This window comes from Podarcis melisellensis (assembly GCF_964234715.1).
Source record: "Podarcis melisellensis genome assembly, chromosome: 2".
Lineage (NCBI taxonomy): Eukaryota > Metazoa > Chordata > Lepidosauria > Squamata > Lacertidae > Podarcis > Podarcis melisellensis.
In genome coordinates this window covers 72,312,373-72,330,856 of record NC_138529.1, presented here as the reverse complement: position 1 = coordinate 72,330,856, position 18,484 = coordinate 72,312,373, and the positions used below count along the sequence as shown (strand labels likewise).

The 18,484-nt window shown below is 43.9% G+C and overlaps 1 protein-coding gene and 1 long non-coding RNA gene across 2 annotated transcripts in view; one reads left to right on the top strand and one right to left on the bottom strand.

Annotated features, from left to right (window-relative positions):
- The window catches only part of PCBP4 (poly(rC) binding protein 4), a 38,942-nt gene that overhangs the window by 7,448 nt on the left and 13,010 nt on the right, over window positions 1-18,484 (top strand). The window contains exons 2-7 of the mRNA XM_081900337.1: window positions 12,183-12,351; window positions 13,027-13,050; window positions 13,149-13,181; window positions 14,061-14,177; window positions 14,949-15,080; window positions 16,927-17,055. Coding sequence (XP_081756463.1) covers window positions 12,241-12,351; window positions 13,027-13,050; window positions 13,149-13,181; window positions 14,061-14,177; window positions 14,949-15,080; window positions 16,927-17,055 — 546 coding nt within the window. The 5' untranslated portion in view covers window positions 12,183-12,240. The remainder of the gene's footprint in view (window positions 1-12,182; window positions 12,352-13,026; window positions 13,051-13,148; window positions 13,182-14,060; window positions 14,178-14,948; window positions 15,081-16,926; window positions 17,056-18,484) is intronic.
- LOC309363900 lies at window positions 553-17,810 on the bottom strand. The gene is made up of 5 exons (XR_014165631.1): window positions 17,266-17,810; window positions 14,042-14,255; window positions 11,836-11,879; window positions 4,736-4,887; window positions 553-641 (listed from the first exon to the last, which is right to left on the bottom strand). It is a non-coding gene; the product is annotated as an uncharacterized lncRNA (long non-coding RNA).

The window sequence follows — 18,484 nt, the reverse complement described above, 5'->3', positions numbered from 1 at the left end:
GCTGTTCCTTGTGGCTTCCGGCCCAAGGCTTCAGCATGCTCAATGGGGGCTTTGGGGGAAGGGTACACAGTATGTTCTGCTTGTTTCTTCAGCTGGATAAAATATAGCCCTCTCCTCATGCTTCCTAGCCTCTGCCAAGTAATCTGGGTGCTTTGATGGAGAGCTGCGCTGAGCCCTGGGAGCCGAAGTGCTGTCAATGGATCAGGCACTAATAAGAGGCGTGGGCTGATGATCCCTTCCATTGGCAGATATTGTCACTCATGCCATCTGCTCCCTTTTCAAGCAACAGCCAGAGCTGGGATTTCCCATCTAGTTTGCTGTGCTTACCATCCTTTGCCCTAATTTTCAAGGGGTGGGAGAAGTCGTTCGAAAGGGCAACTAAGCATCAAAACGAAAGCCAAATCAGGCCACTTTTTCATTTGTGCAGCACAATCCTAAGCATGCTTACCCAGAAGTAGATCTCAATCGGATTTACTCCTTAGTCAGTAAGTATGTTTAGGATTGTAGCCTTAGGCTTGGGATTTTGGACGGAGTCAGATAACTCACAGGTGATTTCGGTTCAGGATTTTTTATTTGTGATATTTACAGAGGCATGGACTGTGAACTTCATAGGGTGGAGGTCTTGGGGTTGCCATGTATCCCTTGAAAAAAAAAGAAAAGACTGTTTATTTATTACCATTCTCCCAGAATTCAATAGCAGTGCTTTCATAGTTTTCTCTAATGTCCTTTTTGAAATTTTATCCAACCTGCATCCCTCGAGAGATAAGGCAGGACTCCTCAGGTTCCTTCTCCTCCTGTGAAACACCCACCCTTTCCACCTCAAAAATTCAGCCCTACTGCTTTATAGCAGAAATCTGAAAGGGGCTGTAAAATGCCTACAGTAATCTACAGAGCGGACTTTGCCGTAACAGGATTCCCTGGCAGGGCAAAAATAACTACTAGGATTGTATGAGCAATAGATCCAGATTCCAAATGGACTCCCACTGCCGTTACACCATTGACTTCACTGTAGAAACGTCCAAACTAAGCTAGTTCTGAACGAGTCCCTGTGGTCACTAACAAAGGATCAGGGTATAAGTGGGATTAAATGCTTAAGGAGGTTGTGTTTCAATCACATGCAGGGGGTTATATTGATCACCTGCTCTGGAAAAATTAAGGGAGGAATTTTCTCCTCAAAACATGTTGCTGTGGTAGATCAGGCGAGAGGCCGTGGCTGTGGCGGCATGCCAGTGTGTGGCATAGGTAGTAGCTGATTTGTTGTTCCGAGGGAATAAGAAATATATATTTCAATCCTGATTTATTTGTACACTCCTCGTTCCACAGTAATTACTATAAATGCTTGCTTCAGGTCAAGGAGTGAAACCTCTCTACCAGGAGAATGCTACTGCTGGCAAAATTTATTTATTTTTTAGTAATATTTGCTTAGGACAAAAGGGGGAGACAATGTTATTTGGCAGCAGTTGTTTATGGCGCCATTTTGGCAACGGGTGTGCCCCACTGCCCATTGGCTTGTAGGTAAAAAAAAAAAGTATTGAAAACAGTCTATTAATGAATGTATTAGAAAACCAATCTCAGCGGAAGAATTAGCAAAATGGAACTAATTTGTGAACTTAGGGGCGGGGAAATAAGGGTAGAAAAACAAGCTTTGAAATCTAGGTTGGTTGTTCAAGGAGCGCTTAGATTTGAAAGGGGCATGTGCATGAAATGCAGGGAGAGGCAAACCACCAAGGATGAATGTCCAAATCTTGTAGGGAGAGGTGTGTCAGAAGGACTAAAGCTCAGAATGAGTGTAGGCTTGAAAGATGTTGAAAATAACAAAGGGGATGATTATTATTTCTAGGTTAGGAGCAAGAGGAAGAAGAGGGAAGTGGTAGATCTACTGGATGGAGAAGATGGAGATATGTTAGCGAGTAACAAAGGAGAATGAACTGATTAACTCTTACTTTGCCGCAGTCCTCTCCTCTCCCACAAGCGATACTCTGCTCAGCCTTGCAAAGATAGACCAAACGAGAGAAAGAGGGAAGTTGCAGCCCAAGATAAGTAAAGAGGCAATATAGCCCTCTAAACGTATTCAAATCTTCAGCTCCAGATGAATTCCTTCCTATTGTTTATTTGTTTTCATTCAGTTAGACACGGCCTTCCACTAGAATGATCACACAAGACAGGTTATTTAAAAAAAAAAAAGCATCAGAGCAACAGGTGGGGTACCCCAGGGTTCTGTCATGGGTCCAGTGTTGTTAAACTTCTTTACAAATAACATAGACAAAGGATTAGAGGGAATACACATCCATTTTGTAGATGACATGAAGCTAGGAGCAGTAGCTAATCCCTTAGAAATCAAAACAGGATTCAGGTTGACTGGGTCAAAACAAGATGAATTTCAACAGAGATAAATGTAACATTCTGCATTCCAGTTGGAAAAACCAAATGCACATAGAATGGGTGGCGCGTGACTTGTTTGTTGAATCTATATCACACCCTTCCTTGCTAAGGAGGCCAGGGCAGCAAATAGATACACAATTTAAAAACCAAAACAAAGCAAAAGCTTTCTGAAACAGATTAAAACACTCTAAAAACAATTAGAATTAAAAACATCTAGAAGCAGTTGCAGTTGAAAACATTTTAAAAGCAATTACAGTTTAAAAGCATACAGTACTTCCATCCAATGATCTTGAGGTAGCCAGAACTAGACAGAAGCACATGTAAAAAAAGATGATTGTAGGGGTTTTAGTTGGCCACAAGTCAAAACAGGAGTTGGCAGTGCAATGTAGCCGCTAAAAAGCTAATGCAATTCTATCAACAGAAATGTAGTGTTTGGCTCCTCAATAAGTAATGGCGCCATTACTTTTTGCTTTGGTCAGCTTTGATGTGAGATAGTGTTCTGGGCTGCACAGCATATTGACAAACTGGAATGTGTTCAGAGACAATGGCAACAAAGATGGTGAGGATCTGGAGACCAAGTCTTATGGGGAAAGGCTGAAGGCACTGGGTATGTTTAGCCTGAAGATGAAAACATTTAAGAGAAAATATGATAGCTGTCTTCAAATATTTGAAAGGCTGTTGTACGGATGATGGAGCAAATTTGTTTTCTGTTACTCTAGACAGCAGGATGTGAACTAACAGGTACAAGTGATCAGAAAAGAGATTTTGCCTTAAAAAGAGTTATCACTTCCTGATGCTAAAAGCTGTTTGACAATGGCAGAAATTATATTGGAAGGTGGTGAACTTTCTTTCATTAGTGGTTTCTAAGCAGGTTGGGTGGCCACATATCAAGGATGCTCCAGCAGTAGATTTCTGCATTGTCAGGGAATAGGCTAGATGATATTTGAGGCACCGCCCAACTTTATTATTCTTGGAGAACCATAGCATATACGCACCATTTCTTATTTTAATCCAGGAGCTTTCCAATCTCACTATTCATTCTGCTCTGAAATGTAATTTTCAGGTAACAAAAGTGCCATGCAGTATACAGCTTGCTATTTGTCATGAGATGTAAGAATAACCCAGGGCAAAATGAGTTAAATCTTAAACCATAAAAAGGTTTATCTTAGGGAAAACAGCAGAACATAATTTCAGATTTATAAAGCTACCTTTGCAAAATTCCCGAATAAAGCCCAACACTATGCATGTGCATTCAGAAGTAAGTCCCATTAAATTCAATGGTACTTATGCCCAGTTTGCAACTTTAGCTGAAGACAGTACATGTTAGAAATCAAGGCCAAAATGGTGAAAGTTATGAGAAATCTTAACATGTTTCCAGTATGTTTGGAGATACATTTGCTCTTCTCAGTCAGAGCATAAAACAAGAATGATTTCTATCCATATCTTCTTCCTACCATATTGCTGCCCTTCAGCAACCATAGATTTGAATATATCTATCTCGTCCAGTCTGAATGAGTCTAAAGCTTGGTCTGAAGCTCAACTGGGCCCATCACCTCCTGGCAAATAGAAGGGGAAGAAATGGAGGCAGTAAGAGATTTCACTTTCTTGGGTTGCATGATCACTGTAGATGGTGACAGCAGCCATGAAATTAAAAGACGCCTGCTTCTTGGGAGAAAAGCAATGACAAACCTAGACAGCATCAGAAAAAGCAGAGACATCACCTTGCCGACAAAGGTCCATATAGTTAAAGCTATGGTTTTCCCAGGAGTAATGTATGGAAGTGAGAGCTGGACAATAAAGAAGGCTGATCACCAAAGAATTGATGCTTTTGAATTATGGTGCTGGAGGAGACTCTTGAGAGTCCCATGGACTGCAAGAAGATCAAACCTATCCATTCTTAAGGAAATCAGCCCTGAGTGCTCACTGGAAGGACAGATCCTGAAGCTGAGGCTCCAATACTTTGGCTACCTCATGAGAAGAGAAGACTCCCTGGAAAAGACCCTGATGTTGGGAAAGATTGAGGGCACAAGGAGAAGGGGACAACAGAGGACAAGATGGTTGGACAGTGTTCTCGAAGCTACTAAAATGTGTTTAACCAAATTACGGGAGGCAGTGGAAGACAGGAGTGCTCTGGTCCATGGGATCACGAAGAATCGGACACGACCAAACGACTAAACAACAACAAATCTCACCCAGAGTTCTGGTTCAGGTTCAGGAAGTATCATCAAAAATTAGGTGTTTGTGAGCCAATAACCAATATTTTGATGATCATAATTGAAATTATAATCAAAATGCTTTTGATTAGCTCAAAACCGACAAATTTATAATGATAGTATCTATACAAAAAACAAACCTCTCTTCCTGTATATAAAACAACAGGAGTGATGCAATGATGACATAATTTCACATAAATATCTCGTCCCAGCTGGGAGACAGGAAGTAGGTTTGGGACTGGAGGAAGACACAGGTTTCCCATAATACTGTATTCAGTTGACCTGAAAATACCTGAAAAGTATAATGATTAAAAGGGTGGGTTTGAATTATTCCTCAACACATCAGAGTGCCACATTTGTCTCACTTGACCTTTAGCACTAGGAGGCCTGACTTTTAAAAAAGTTATCAATTGACCAAATGTCCTGAATAAACAGGACAACGTATTTTTTCCCCCTTCCATGATTTTTTTAAAAAATGAATGCTTATTTCAGTACTAATGAGGCAACTATGTATATGCTATGAGTGTAAACTTGAGTTTGTGGCAAAATGTAATGGCTTTTGCTATTGCATGAATGCCTATGGTTTTGTTTCTTTCCTTTTCTGTATGATTTCCAAGGAATAGCTGAGGTTCAGAATAAAAGCCCTTTCATAAATATTGGTTTGTGATATTTGGGACTTCCCCACTTTTTGCTTTGTATTAAAGTGGCAAACGCGGGACGCGGGTGGTGCTGTGGGTAAAAGCCTCAGCGCCTAGGGCTTGCCGATCGAAAGGTTGGCGGTTCGAATCCCCGCGGCGGGGTGCACTCCCGCTGCTCGGTCCCAGCGCCTGCCAACCTAGCAGTTCGAAAGCACCCCCGGGTGCAAGTAGATAAATAGGGACCGCTTACTGGCGGGAAGGTAAACGGCGTTTCCGTGTGCTGCGCTGGCTCGCCAGATGCAGCTTTGTCACGCTGGCCATGTGACCCGGAAGTGTCTCCGGACAGCGCTGGCCCCCGGCCTCTTGAGTGAGATGGGCGCACCAACCCCAGAGTCTGTCAAGACTGGCCCGTACGGGCAGGGGTACCTTTACCTTTTTAAAGTGGCAAAGCCAAGCCAAGCCCTGTGTGTCTAGGACCAATCTTAGGCTGTGTATGTAGTCCTGTTTACTCTGCATCCAGTGCACCCCCACAGCTAATTTGCAAAGAGGTATGCACACAGTGTTAGCCACAAAATCCATGTGCATCCTAGCATTTTTAAAATTGAATACAGTGGTACCTCAGGTTACATACGCTTCAGGTTGCAGACTCTGCTAACCCAGAAATAGTGCTTTAGGTTAAGAACTTTGCTTCAGGATGAGAATAGAAATCGTGCTCTGGCGGCGCAGCAGCAGCAGGAGGCCTCATTAGCTAAAGTGGTGCTTCAGGTTAAGAACAGTTTCAGGTTAAGAACGGACCTCCGGAACAAATTAAGTACCGTACTTAACCCGAGGTGCCGCTGTACAGTGGTTTGATATGTTTTCCCCTGGTAATGTGTTTGTTGTGCACACAGCCTAATACCCACAACCAATAATTACTACATAATTGAAGTCTGTGGTTCTCTCTCTCTCTCTCTCTCTCTCTCTCTCTCTCTCTCTCTCTCTCACACACACACACACACACACACACACACACACACGGTCTTCTGTCCTCTGCCTCAGAGGGGTATTTTTCTGGAGCCTTTGTCTGACAGGAAAGAGGAGCCCTCCAAGCCCAGCAAATGAAAGAAGAGGCCTGATGGCTTCTCTTCTGTTGTCTCGCCTGCCATAACTTGTTGTTGTCCCAAACAAAGCCCCAGGTTTTCCTGGCACTCAGTCTCTCAGGCAAGAATAAAGGCGCTGGAGTCTAAATAAGCCCCCTGAGGACTCTTTGATAGGGACAGTTGCCGCCTGGGACAGCTGAGAAAGATCAGAAAAGGGGGGTGGGTGTCCAGTGTCTGCATTTACACAGCTGTCGCCTTCTCGCCTCATCACTGGGTTAACTAGCATTTTCAGCCTGTTTTCCTTATGGATTTTCAGAAGGGACCTAAGACCATTTTGGCTCGGGTTATTGAAGAAACAAAAGGGGAGGGGGCAGCCCATGCCCTCCGCTGCTGCTGCTTCTGTGTCTCCTCGTTCCCTCAGAAGAGGGTGATTAGGGACTCTGGTTGGGGGAGGGGAAGCACATGGGCTGGCACATCACTGTGTGGGTTTGCATTCCACAGATGCCTCCGATGATGCGCCTGACGCAGAGAGCCACACACATTATTAGCAGGAAGGTTGGGTTTGAGGCAGCATGGTGGAGGTTGCGCAGAGGGCAACGCTAGACCAAACATAGATCCAACAGGCAAACCAACACAGGCAGAGCACGGAGAGGGGTCTCTTGGAAAGGTCTTGTTTCTAAGATGAGGAAAGAAGCAGAAAGCTCAGGTTGATTAATCTTAAGCAAAGTGAATTATTACTGTTTATGAGGACTGCCAAGGATGGGGCGGAGCTGCTCTTAGGAATCGTAGAACTGCAGTCAGAGAAAAGTGAGGAGCGATGGCCTGAGGGGAAGTAAGGCACAGAAGCAAAGGAAGTTCAGCAGCAGCACCTACCTATGTTCTCCTTTTTCTGCTCTTTGTATATGGAGATTGGGGACACACACAAAAAGAAGCTTGGTCTCGTTTGGCCCTTAACTACAAGGTTTTTAAAGTATGTTGGTCCCATCAAATTCTGGTGTCCCCATAACTTAGGCTTCCTTGCTGAAGAGTTTTGGAAACTTTCAGTTGAGATTTTGTGGTGGGACGTATCTCACATGGCAGCATTGCTGTTTCCGGTGCATGTGGCAGCAGGCACCCTCACATGTCTCCTCTTGCATCATCAGATGGTTTGACGACAATCAAACGCAAAGAACATATACCTGTTCACTTCAAAATTCATTTGAAAGCACGTTCTGTGAGACGTGGATAGATGTTCCCCATCCTTCCTAGTGCTTATAAAGACTAGAATGATTTTTTGATCTGGATGATACTCCAGGAACATGAGAGCCCTGATGTCTTCACAGAAACAGTCAATCAATACTGGCTGCTCCCTGGGTATTGAGCATTAACTTGTTATTGTTGCCAGTGTGATGGAGGGGAGAGTGTCTTGCCTGCTGAACTTCCTAGCTTTGTAATAATGGCTCCAGAGGACGTTTCTGTCCAACAGTTTTAATACTGAGTAAGTGCGCTTGGAGTGCTTTCCCCTTTCCTACATTTGAAGGATAGACAAGGCTCCATTGCTGGGGCTGCAGTTTGCCCTCCTATCTCTGAATCCACTTGACAGCCTGAATGAGGCTGCTCCATAAAGAAAGGGAGCGAAGGCCTTTGACAGCTGCTGTGCTCACTTCTGCTCCACCAGAAGCAAAAGGGTAAAAGGTGACGTCTGTACAAAGGTTTGCTGTGCGACCACTGAGCAAAGTGACAGATTCATGGCACAAAAAGCAGACATGGGAAACCTGTCATCAATACACTTTGGACACATCCAAACTGGCAGTTTTTCACACAACCGCTGAAAATTGTATGAGCTTATTAAAGGGACATAATTTTCAGCGTGTTTTTTATTGATTGTGGAGCAACTCTGCTCCTCATCTTCTTTCCTCATCAAAGCGTTTTTTAAAATATCTTATATGACAGCAAATGTACATTATTGTACTCATGCACCTACTGAATTATGTGTGTTAAGCTCTTTTAGCCAAAACCAAATCTACTTAGAAGCAACTTCATGATCCGTTCTCAATCTTCCTTGTCGCAAAAACTTAATTTTCCAGAAAGCTGCAATAACTTATTATTGTATGCACACATATTTGTAATTCAGCAATTTCTTATTAAGTAAAAATAAAACAAAAACGATATCCAAACCCACTCTGGCATTTTAAGTGCACCTCTTAATGGTTGGTTTTTTCCTCACCACATGCTCTGGCCATCATTTGCGGCTCTGATGCAGATTCCTTATCTTCACGAGGCGTGGCTGATTGCAATCTTCGCTACGGCCTTCTGTGTGGTGGTGCCCATTCTGCCAAATAGTTTGGCAGGCAAAGTGCACCAGGCCCCTTCACTTCTTGGTTTCAGGCAAGTGCTAAGGATGTTGCTGTTTAAAAAACACCTTCAGCTGATTATTTTTCTGCCTGTTGCTTTGCTGTGTCCGAATTAGTACCATGACTTTTGTGATGTTAATGGCTGGGTTCAGAAAAAGTGATTGTTTTATATCTGAAATATTGTTTTTGGTATTTGGATTTGTTAGCTGCCTTGAATTCCTTCGAAAGTAGGTGGAATGCAAGTTTTTAAAATAAAAATGAAACAAAAAAGTTATTGTCTAGCTTCCTCAAATATGAAAAGACCCAAACCAAAATAGAATCAATGGGGTATAGTTACAGTGGGGCCTCTCCATTTGTGATCATTTGTGTTCATGATGCTTTTGGTGCAGTGACACATGATCCTGCTTTCAATACCATGGAAAAAGCTTTGAGGTTGTAATATCGCTTCATTTCCAGTCAATGCATATCCTGCAATCTTCTGCTGATATCCTGAAACTTTTATTTAATGCCTGGTTTATTTTTAAATGCTCTGGTTTATTTTCGTCCTGCATTTGTTGCGCTATAGCCTCTCAGGCCAGCAATAATGTGGTAACATTGGGGAAGCATTGCAGAACAAACTACAGCCATACCTCATGTTAGGTTTGCATCAGGTTGAGCGTTTTCAGGTTGCGTCCTGCGGCGACCCAGAAGTACCGGAAAGGGTTACTTCTGGGTTTCGCCACTCGCGCATGCGCAGATGTGCAAAATGATGTCGTGTGCAGAAGCGGCGAATCGTGACCCGCGCACGCGCAGACGCGGGTTGCGTTCCTTTCAGGTTGCGAACGGGCTTCCGGAATGGATCCCGTTCGCAACAGAGGTACCACTGTAAAGCAGAAAAAATCCACCCACTAATGCACTATTATTGTCTCAATAACCTGTTGCAGAAGACACCATAGCCCATAGCACAGTGGAGAGAATGTTGGGCTAGGACCAAGGAGAGAGACCTGGGGGAAATACTAGGAATGGTTGGTTGGTTGTGGCAGATTGAGTTTTGCTGTGCCCTAAAGGAAAAAGTGAAATGAACTGTGACAAAAGTGATGGTCTGGCTGTACCTTTAATAGCAGGTGAGGTATAGAATCAGAAGCTTTGATGAATATTTCAGACTTTGCCTGATACTTGCCCGGTACAGTAGTATCTGAATTCCAAATTGTGCTTTCATCCAGCATGTGCCATGTCTCTAAATGGGTCATTTGAGGGCCCTCCTTTACATGTCTCACCTTGGCAGTGAGGATGTGTGTGCAGGCTTTTATTTATATTTGTTGCCTAGCCCAGAATTAGTTAGGATTACAGTAAATTGCTGGCAGTAGATTGTTCTGATAAAAAGAGCTGTGCATCTACAGAAGGCCTCGCATTCTGTAATGAACGTGTTGACCTTAATTTTAAAGTACTATCTTTCTTGAATAAAGTATTATCTTCCTTTTGAGAGGCTTCGTGAACGAGCCAGCTGGACATGTAAAATGCGTTAACTGTGTCGTAATTCCTCTTCTGTGTCAGTTGCGATTTCTAACCCTCTCAAGTGAACTGAAGTTACCTTGCAAGCCGAAGTGGGCCTGAGTCCATGAAAGCTTATGACATAATACAGTTGCCTTCAAGGTGCCGTAAGACTAATTGCATTTTTTGCTACAACAGGCTAACATGGCTTCCACTCTGTGTTGCAAGATAAAACACAGGAGGAGGAACACCTCTGGTCCACATGGTTTACAGAAAGTTAATAATCTTGCTCCTATTTTATAGCTGTAGTTCTTGGATTCACAAAAAAGCCTATAATGGAGCAACTAGTCTAAACATTGAGAGGGGACTCTGCAGAAAACCCAGGAATTAAAGCCAGATGATCTAAAGAATCTCTGAGGCAACTGCATTAATTCAAGGATTCTCCCTTTACAAAGAAATAGATATCAAAATAGGGTTGGGGGTGTTGCTAGATCCTTAAAATTCCATGGTGCAAATTTGCATATGCTAATTCATAGATATAGTTGTGCATTTAGGCATTTTTTTAGAGGGAGAGCCACCCTGTAAGCAAAGTAAATAAAACCAAACTTTTTAAAAGTTAATAACAACAGGGGAAGGGGCTGAAGATTCTCAGCCCAGTCCAAAAGTCTTGAGGACTGCGACAAGTGATGGTGGAAGAGAGGTTGAGAGTATTTGGGTAAAAATTGTAGGAGAGGGAAACAACAGCAACTTTTCTGTGCGAGTCTTCTATAGACCACAAAGCCATCCTGAAGACATGGCTGATGCCTTTCTAGAACAGATTACCAAACATTCAGAAAAGAGAGATATAGTAGGGAAATTGCAGTCAAACATAACTACGCATAAATGCTAGTTACCACACAAAGGGTTAAGAAAATAGAGCTGGATTCCTAGACTCTGCTATGTCCCCCCTTCTCTGATGAGAAAGTGAAGCCTTCTCTTCCTGTTCCCACTCGTTCCACTCCATGTAACTGACAAAGGAAAATGTTTCTAAGCAAGCTCTAAGCTTAGAGCACATGTTTGAAGCTATATTTCTGTGTTTACTACCCAAAAGTATTCTGCCTATGTTCTCCTTGCTGCTGCTTGGATAAATGCATGAATCTGACCTTTGGAATGTTTTGTAAGTAAAGTGTTTTAAACTTACTTAACAGGGTGTGGTCTGTTCATTGTAAGAAAGGTGGAAAGAGAGCAGCACTGTTTGCAAGTGGACTAGATGGGATAAAAGGGTCTATCAACCTATATTCTTAGGACTATACTGTACTACTGCTTGACTTTTGTGTAAGTTCTACTACTGGGGACTCTCTCTTGCTGGCGGGTGAGTTTAGCCCTGTGTTTTGAATCCAGGCACCCAGCCTATTATTTTGCTATTTATCCCACACATGTGGGTCACAGGGATTCATATTCCACCCCTCACCCCTCACCCCATATATATGGTATCTATGATATTCAAGAATTTCGCTCACTTGAACAGCAGCCAGCCATGCAATACACTGGAGGTGAGGCAGGGATTACACAGCTGGTCATTTCCATCCCATATCTGAACAAAATGGAGATCAAGTGTCCAGCAGGACATGGTACTGTGGCTCTGACCCAGGGATCCCCACTTCATACCATCCAAGATCTCTGCAAATAGACTATCGAAATAAACTTGTCGAGAGGCAGGGTATTCTTAAATGTCACCTACCTTTTTGCCCAGATTGCATATGTATATCATCGTCGTATGTTCTCCTTTTGGAGGGAGTTTGGGATATAAATCTGATTAATAAATCATAATGTTTGACTGAGTTTCTCTGAAGGGTTTTCAGTGAATTGCATCTGGAAAGGCTGCTGTGTTTCCTTATGTGATGCTTCTCTTCATCGTTGCAATCATTATCCTCCAGGGCGCCCTGACTCTGAGACAAGAAGCATCAAAGGACATTGCATGAAACTCAACCACTGCTTCCTCATCACTCCAGCCCTGCCAACTCGCTGGGCTGATTTACAAGCAAGGTTCCTTCTGAGGCTCTTTTATTTCTCTCTCTGCGTCTACAGATTTGGCGCCTTCCGCTCCTGCTAGACCCTGGGTGTTGGTTTCCTTAGGAGCAGACCCATGCATTCCTACATCATGGCATCGCCAGATAGGATGAGTGGCTCAGATAATGGACTAGACGAAGCAGAACTCAGCATCACTCTCACCCTTCGAATGCTTATGCATGGGAAGGTAAGTAAACAGAGACTCCCGTATTAGGTTGTGATCCTGATTTCGTTAGGGTCCATAGCAGACCTCTCATTGGATCAGATTTGCTGTTTGCCTTGGCGGGGAACATTGGCTATGATGCAAACCTAAGTCCCCAAACTCAGTGAGCCACTACCCTACTTCTAAATCAGGAGGGCGTCTTGAAATACTAGTCATGTTTAATGTACACCATTCTCCCTCCAACTTAGTTAAGGGTGCTGGGAGTTGTAGTTCTTTATAGGTAAACTACAGTTCCCAGGATTCTTTGGGGGGAGCCATGTGCTTTAAACGTATCGTGTGGATGTGATTCTTTCCTACACACAATACCTTTTCTGTGTGGGGAATCTCGAGCTGGAATGACAAAATAGACTCAGCAGAAGACATTGCCAAGGTTTCTGGATTAACATGTAAATTCACCATAACATTTTTTATTTGTAAAGACTCCAATAAGGAAGGTTGTGAGATTGCCAATGTCTGGGAAGAGGGATATCCTTCTCATTTAAGCTGTCAAATCCTGAATGAGCCATGTTGTGGGGTGGTGGGACGAAGAAAAGTGCTGCCTTCTCATTTTCTGGCAGAAAGTATACAGACATTGCCAAACTCCTGCTGATTTGTAAATCTCCCTTAATACAACTTCTCATGTCTTTTGTGTTTCTGCAGGAAGTTGGCAGTATCATAGGCAAGGTAAGATTGATGTAGGCTCTTGTGTGTGGCGGCTGTTTCTTTGTTGCATCTGTGAAGCTGCGGAAGTCTGACAAACTTTTTTGTCATTAATCCAACAGAAAGGAGAGACTGTGAAGAGGATACGGGAACAAGTAAGTGTGGAAGTAATTCCATTCTAGATTGGAATTGGCTGCCGGTCAAACATGGAATGGTGTAGAATGCCTATACGATTCTGGACATTTTATCTGGAAAAAGTTTTTTTTGTGAGGAAAGTGGGTATCCTGAATGAGAAATGAGAAGAGTATGCGGAGAAATGTGAAGAGGCACAAGGCAGGGGAGCAGCCTGCACAAGCCTTGTTTGTCAGCATTTCTTTAAAATTCAAATGAAGTTTAAAGTTACATAATTATTCTACACAGGGAAATACCATAGCTCAATGGTAGATAACTTTTTGTGGATGCAGAAAACCCCAGGTTCAGTCCCTGGGGTTCTCCAGGGAGGACTGTGATTTGGAAAAGGCTTTTTTCCTCTGAAACCCTGGAGAGGGAGCCACTGTGAACTATTGTCAACAATAGAGCTAGATAGATCTGTTATCTGGCAAAGGTGAGATGCAAATCAGTGACTTGAGATGCAGGGGGTCCCCCCCCCCGGCCCCCTGTACTGTATTTCAGGTCACATTTTTACATTGCTGTACACACCAGAGAGGGGGCAGGGATGTCTTCACCTGGTGCAAATTACCTGATTTATTTTTCTCTGCTTTTAATCCCCTGAACACCTATTCAGTGAAGTGTCTGTGCAGGTGCAACAGCTATCTCAATGGTCATGTGTGCACAGCCTCAGTGTGAGGCAGCTTCCTATGTTCCCTAGAGAGACAAGTATCTCTCTCTCTCTCTCTCCCTCCCTCTCTCTCTTAGCTGCATGTCTGTAATATGGAGCCCATCTTACAGGATTCTTATATCAACAAAGCATTCTAAGCACTTGGTAGCAATGCTAAATTATTATTTATGACATTACTCATGGTTTGCTTTCTTAGAGTACAGCCAGGATCACAATTTCAGAGGGATCGTGTCCAGAACGGATCACCACTATCACAGGATCCACTGATGCAGTTTTTAGAGCTGTTTCCATGATTGCTTTCAAGCTGGAAGAGGTAAGATGGTCACTCAGTTCTGCCTCCACACGGCGGAGTCTCCTCCTCACAGAGTTTCATTGCCTCGTACAGATGAAACTGGAGGATGCTGTAGCAAAAGAAATATGTTTTTTCTCCACATATCAGTTTAAAACACACATACAGAAACAAAAAGGCATTGGCACAGCAATCACATCCTAGATAGCAGGAGGAAGCAACCCACTTTCTATAAGGGAGCCTAGTTTCTTATGGTCTGGGAGATATAGTGTTTCTGTGATCCAGTTGATAAACTTAATACACACTCAAGAAAGAGGACAATTGGACAAACTGATTTTGAGAAAAATTGGTTTTACTGCTTGTGTATGGGGCAACAAAATGCATGAGAATGTTCAACCACATACCTCATTGAACGATTATGACTAAACATGGAAAGGGTTCTGATATACTTATCTTTGCATGTAGGAGTTATCTTTTTAATGATACTGGCATGTAGAGTCCAGGAGTTGGGGGGCGGAAAGTTAAATCATGTTCCCAATCATGACCCAGGTTAGGAGATCAGGCCATGTTTTGCCTGGACATCAGTGTGGAATGTTATTGGCTGATTGCTCCAGGGTTTCTAAAATCTGAATATCATCATATGGATTTTAGAAATGCTGGGGAAAAGAACCAGCCCATCTGAGTGTCACAACAGCAGTGGTGTATCCAGAATGGTCCTTTGCGCACTACTACCAAAAAGATGATTCTGAAGGAACCTGTTGAATCTTGAACCTCATCCAGTTGGTTTTGTTTCAGGATCTGGGAACAGGAGCTGCCAATGGAGGAAGTGTCTCCAGGCCACCTGTCACACTGAGGCTGGTCATTCCAGCCAGCCAATGTGGCTCGCTCATTGGCAAAGCAGGAGCCAAAATAAAGGAGATCCGAGAGGTAAAAACTTTGGAAATCAGTTATCTGAGGTCTTCTCCTATTGCTTCATTCCTTTCCATTCCATGGACAAGAACACCTGTTTCTTCTACGTTTGTTTTCTGTACCTGAACCATTTTTCTTCCTAGTTTTCATATTTCCTACTCACCCTAAGCTACATGAGTGAACTTTTTATAAAACTAGGGACTGCCATTCCCTTGCATTAACTCCCTAGAGCTTCCCCTTCCCACCCCATGCAACTACTAAGCTCACTTTTCACCTCCCCAACCCCATTTCTGGGCTTCTCTCATCTGTTCTGCAGCTCCACTTTACACCTGTTTGCACCTCCACCCTATGTCCATGCCTCCCCCTCCTTTAGTGCAACCCCCCCTTGTACACAAACCACCCCCATGGGAACCCCCTGCTTCTTCTTCCACCCACACATTGCAAAAATGATGCACCCTTTTTACCTTCTGCCCAGTTCTGAAGCAACCCTCTCCGCCTATTCTGCAGTCTTGCATGCTCATGCTTTCCTCTTCAACCCCATTTCCTTGCCTCCTTCTCACCTTTACTCCTTCCCCCCCCACCTGCCTCATTACTTTTCTCAATTCTTTCTTGCACATAGATCACCCCCCGCATTTCCATGCCTTATGCCAGGGGTCCCGCAAAACGCCCGTCACGACGCACATGGTGTGGCCTAGATCCGCTGCTGGCCGGCTGGCCCCTCTGTCCATGGCCACACCGAGCTTACCTCAGCCACAGGTGGCAAGACTTCAGATTGGCTGCAGGAACTTCCTGCAGCCAATCTGAAACTGCACCAGCATCGCTGCCTGCCCAGAAGCCGTGCCAGCGTCGCGGAAGTCAGTTCCCGCGTGGTGAGGCATCCACAGCAGACAGGCACTGACCAAGCGGGCAGCAGGGTCCATGGCTGGATTTATGAGCCTGGGGGGCCGCATCCGGCCCCCGGGCCGTAGTTTGCCGGCCCCTGCCTTATGTGCTCTCTTATTGTGCAGCCGCTTTTGTGCACACACAACATTCTCACCTCCGTACCCCTTTCCCTACTTCCTACTTACAAATCTCCCTTCCACACAGACCTCCCACATTTTCATGCCTTTTCCTCTCTCCTGTTCTGCAATCTCCTATCAACATGGTGTGTGTGTGTGTGCAAAGCTGATATATGTTACTGCATCTTTAAGAGCAAAGCTGTCATTTGGCTTGCTCAGTTAGGGAAAATTAAATGGACGGGGGGGGGTTGGTTGGTTGGTTGTTAATAACATATTGTCAGGGACTCTTAATGAGTGTGTGGTGGAGGGTTGGAGACTGACCCAGAGGAGGGGACCAGTGATTAATGGGGTTTGGTGCCCCTAGTGAGGCATGAATGAAAGAAGAAAAAAATCTAAAACTGCCATTTTTTCCCTTTCACTGTCTGTCCTTTCTCACTGTACTCAAACAGTGGCAGAAATTTGAGTAAAGCAGAGGTAGAGGGTCACAGAAACGAAAACTGGTTTTAAACAACAGCAGAGGTTTAAGGAAAGCAGGAATAGAGAGACATTGAGGAGTTGTTCATTTTTATAAAAAAAAAACAGTTTCAGTAAGGAGAAATAGAAGAGGTGGTATACAAATTTAATAAATAAGTAATAAACAAAATTTTGAGCTAAACTACAAACATTTCTTTGAGAGGGTCTCATGCATTCTTTTAATTGCGTGTGGATTAATCTCTGCTTAGGAAATCATACCATTAGAAGAAGACTCTGAAATACTTCCCTTCTAGTGACCCATGTGCTGTTTCTGACCTGGCTGTTCCCTGGGTGGGCAGGGTTCATCACAATGCCCAGAAAGACTGAGAATTTGCTTTTGTCCCCTAATGCAGACCACAGGAGCACAAGTCCAAGTGGCTGGAGACCTCCTCCCCAACTCCACCGAGAGGGCTGTGACAGTCTCTGGAGTACCAGATGCCATCATCCAGTGTGTGCGACAGATCTGCGCTGTCATCTTGGAGGTATGGATCATTGGGTCCACCTCACCAGGCGAGGACAACATTCTGCAAATTGTGGAGAAGTGGTACCGCAAGTCTGGGTATCTACATCTCCAAATTAGACTGTCCTACATTTCCTTCCAAACATGCATGGAGAATTGTTAGAAAATGCCACCCCACTGGTGATAATACATATAAGCTGGCTGCATCCCTTCCCAGCTGGTTTTGCTGTACCTTTCTTTCCACAAATCTGATGCTTTTGTATCTTGGGTCCCTGCTTCCTTTTCCTGCAAGTCTCTTTCAGCTGGAGCCCATCACTGTGGCTTTGTTCAGAGACCAGGGTTATCAGCCATCTCTAGCGTAAGGAACAGTACTGCCTTTGTGACATCGGCTGCCATTGCACCAATCAGCACTCTCAACTATCATTGCCCCCTTTGTTAGGACACAGTTGAGAATGGGGATTGGTGCTATGGGTGCTGATGTCACAAACATAAGTCACATTGGCTCCCCCCCCCCCTCTTAAAGCAGAAGAAATCAGTGATATTCGCCTTTGATTTTTTCAACCCCCCAAAGCAGATTTGGGGAAGGGGTGCATATGGTGTAGGGGGGGGGGAGTTCCATTTTGCTAGTGTAAATCCTTAACAGTTGGATATTGCCCAATATAATTAATTTATATCATTGTAAATCTGACCAAAGAAGCAGCAGCAGGGGTGTATACCTGCAGGCAGTTCCCCTCATCAATATCCTCCTACCTATCTGCCTTTCTACTCTAAGGGGGAAATGTACCGGATCCCTGTATCTTTTCCCCTGTAAGGAGAAGAGCAGCTGGGTGGGTGTTTTGATCACAAAAATGTGTCCATGGGGAAAGGGTTAAACATACTTTCCCTACCATGCTACTGTTGAATCAGAAAGAAAGAAAGAAAGAAAGAAAGAAAGAAAGAAAGAAAGAAAGAAAGAAAGAAAGAAAGAAAGGGAGAGGAAGGAAGGAAGGAAGGAAGGAAGGAAGGAAGGAAGGAAGGAAGGAAGGAGGTGGGACATAGGAAGCTACCTTGCACCAAGTCTGAACTTTGCTCCATCTAGCTCTGTTGTCTTCACTGGCTGCCAGCAACTCTCCAGCACTTCAGATTGGGATCTTTCCTGGCCCTGCCTGGAGATGCCTGGAGAATCAAACTTAGGACCTTCTACATGCAGAACGGATGCTCTGCTACTTAGCTATAGTCCTTTCCTTCAGTGGCTGCTCACATGTCAGATCTAGTTTGGCCCATAGTGAACACTGTTTGCAGAGCTGAAGATGAATTCTGCTCTAGATGTCTCATGGTAGCTTCAGTCCGCATGAATGGCACCTGCAGTAAATCTGACAGCCCTGTCAAAAGCTAGTTCCATCAGTGGAATATATATCACACATTGCTCCTTAACACAATGCATGTGAAATCACTGAATCAGATAATATCCT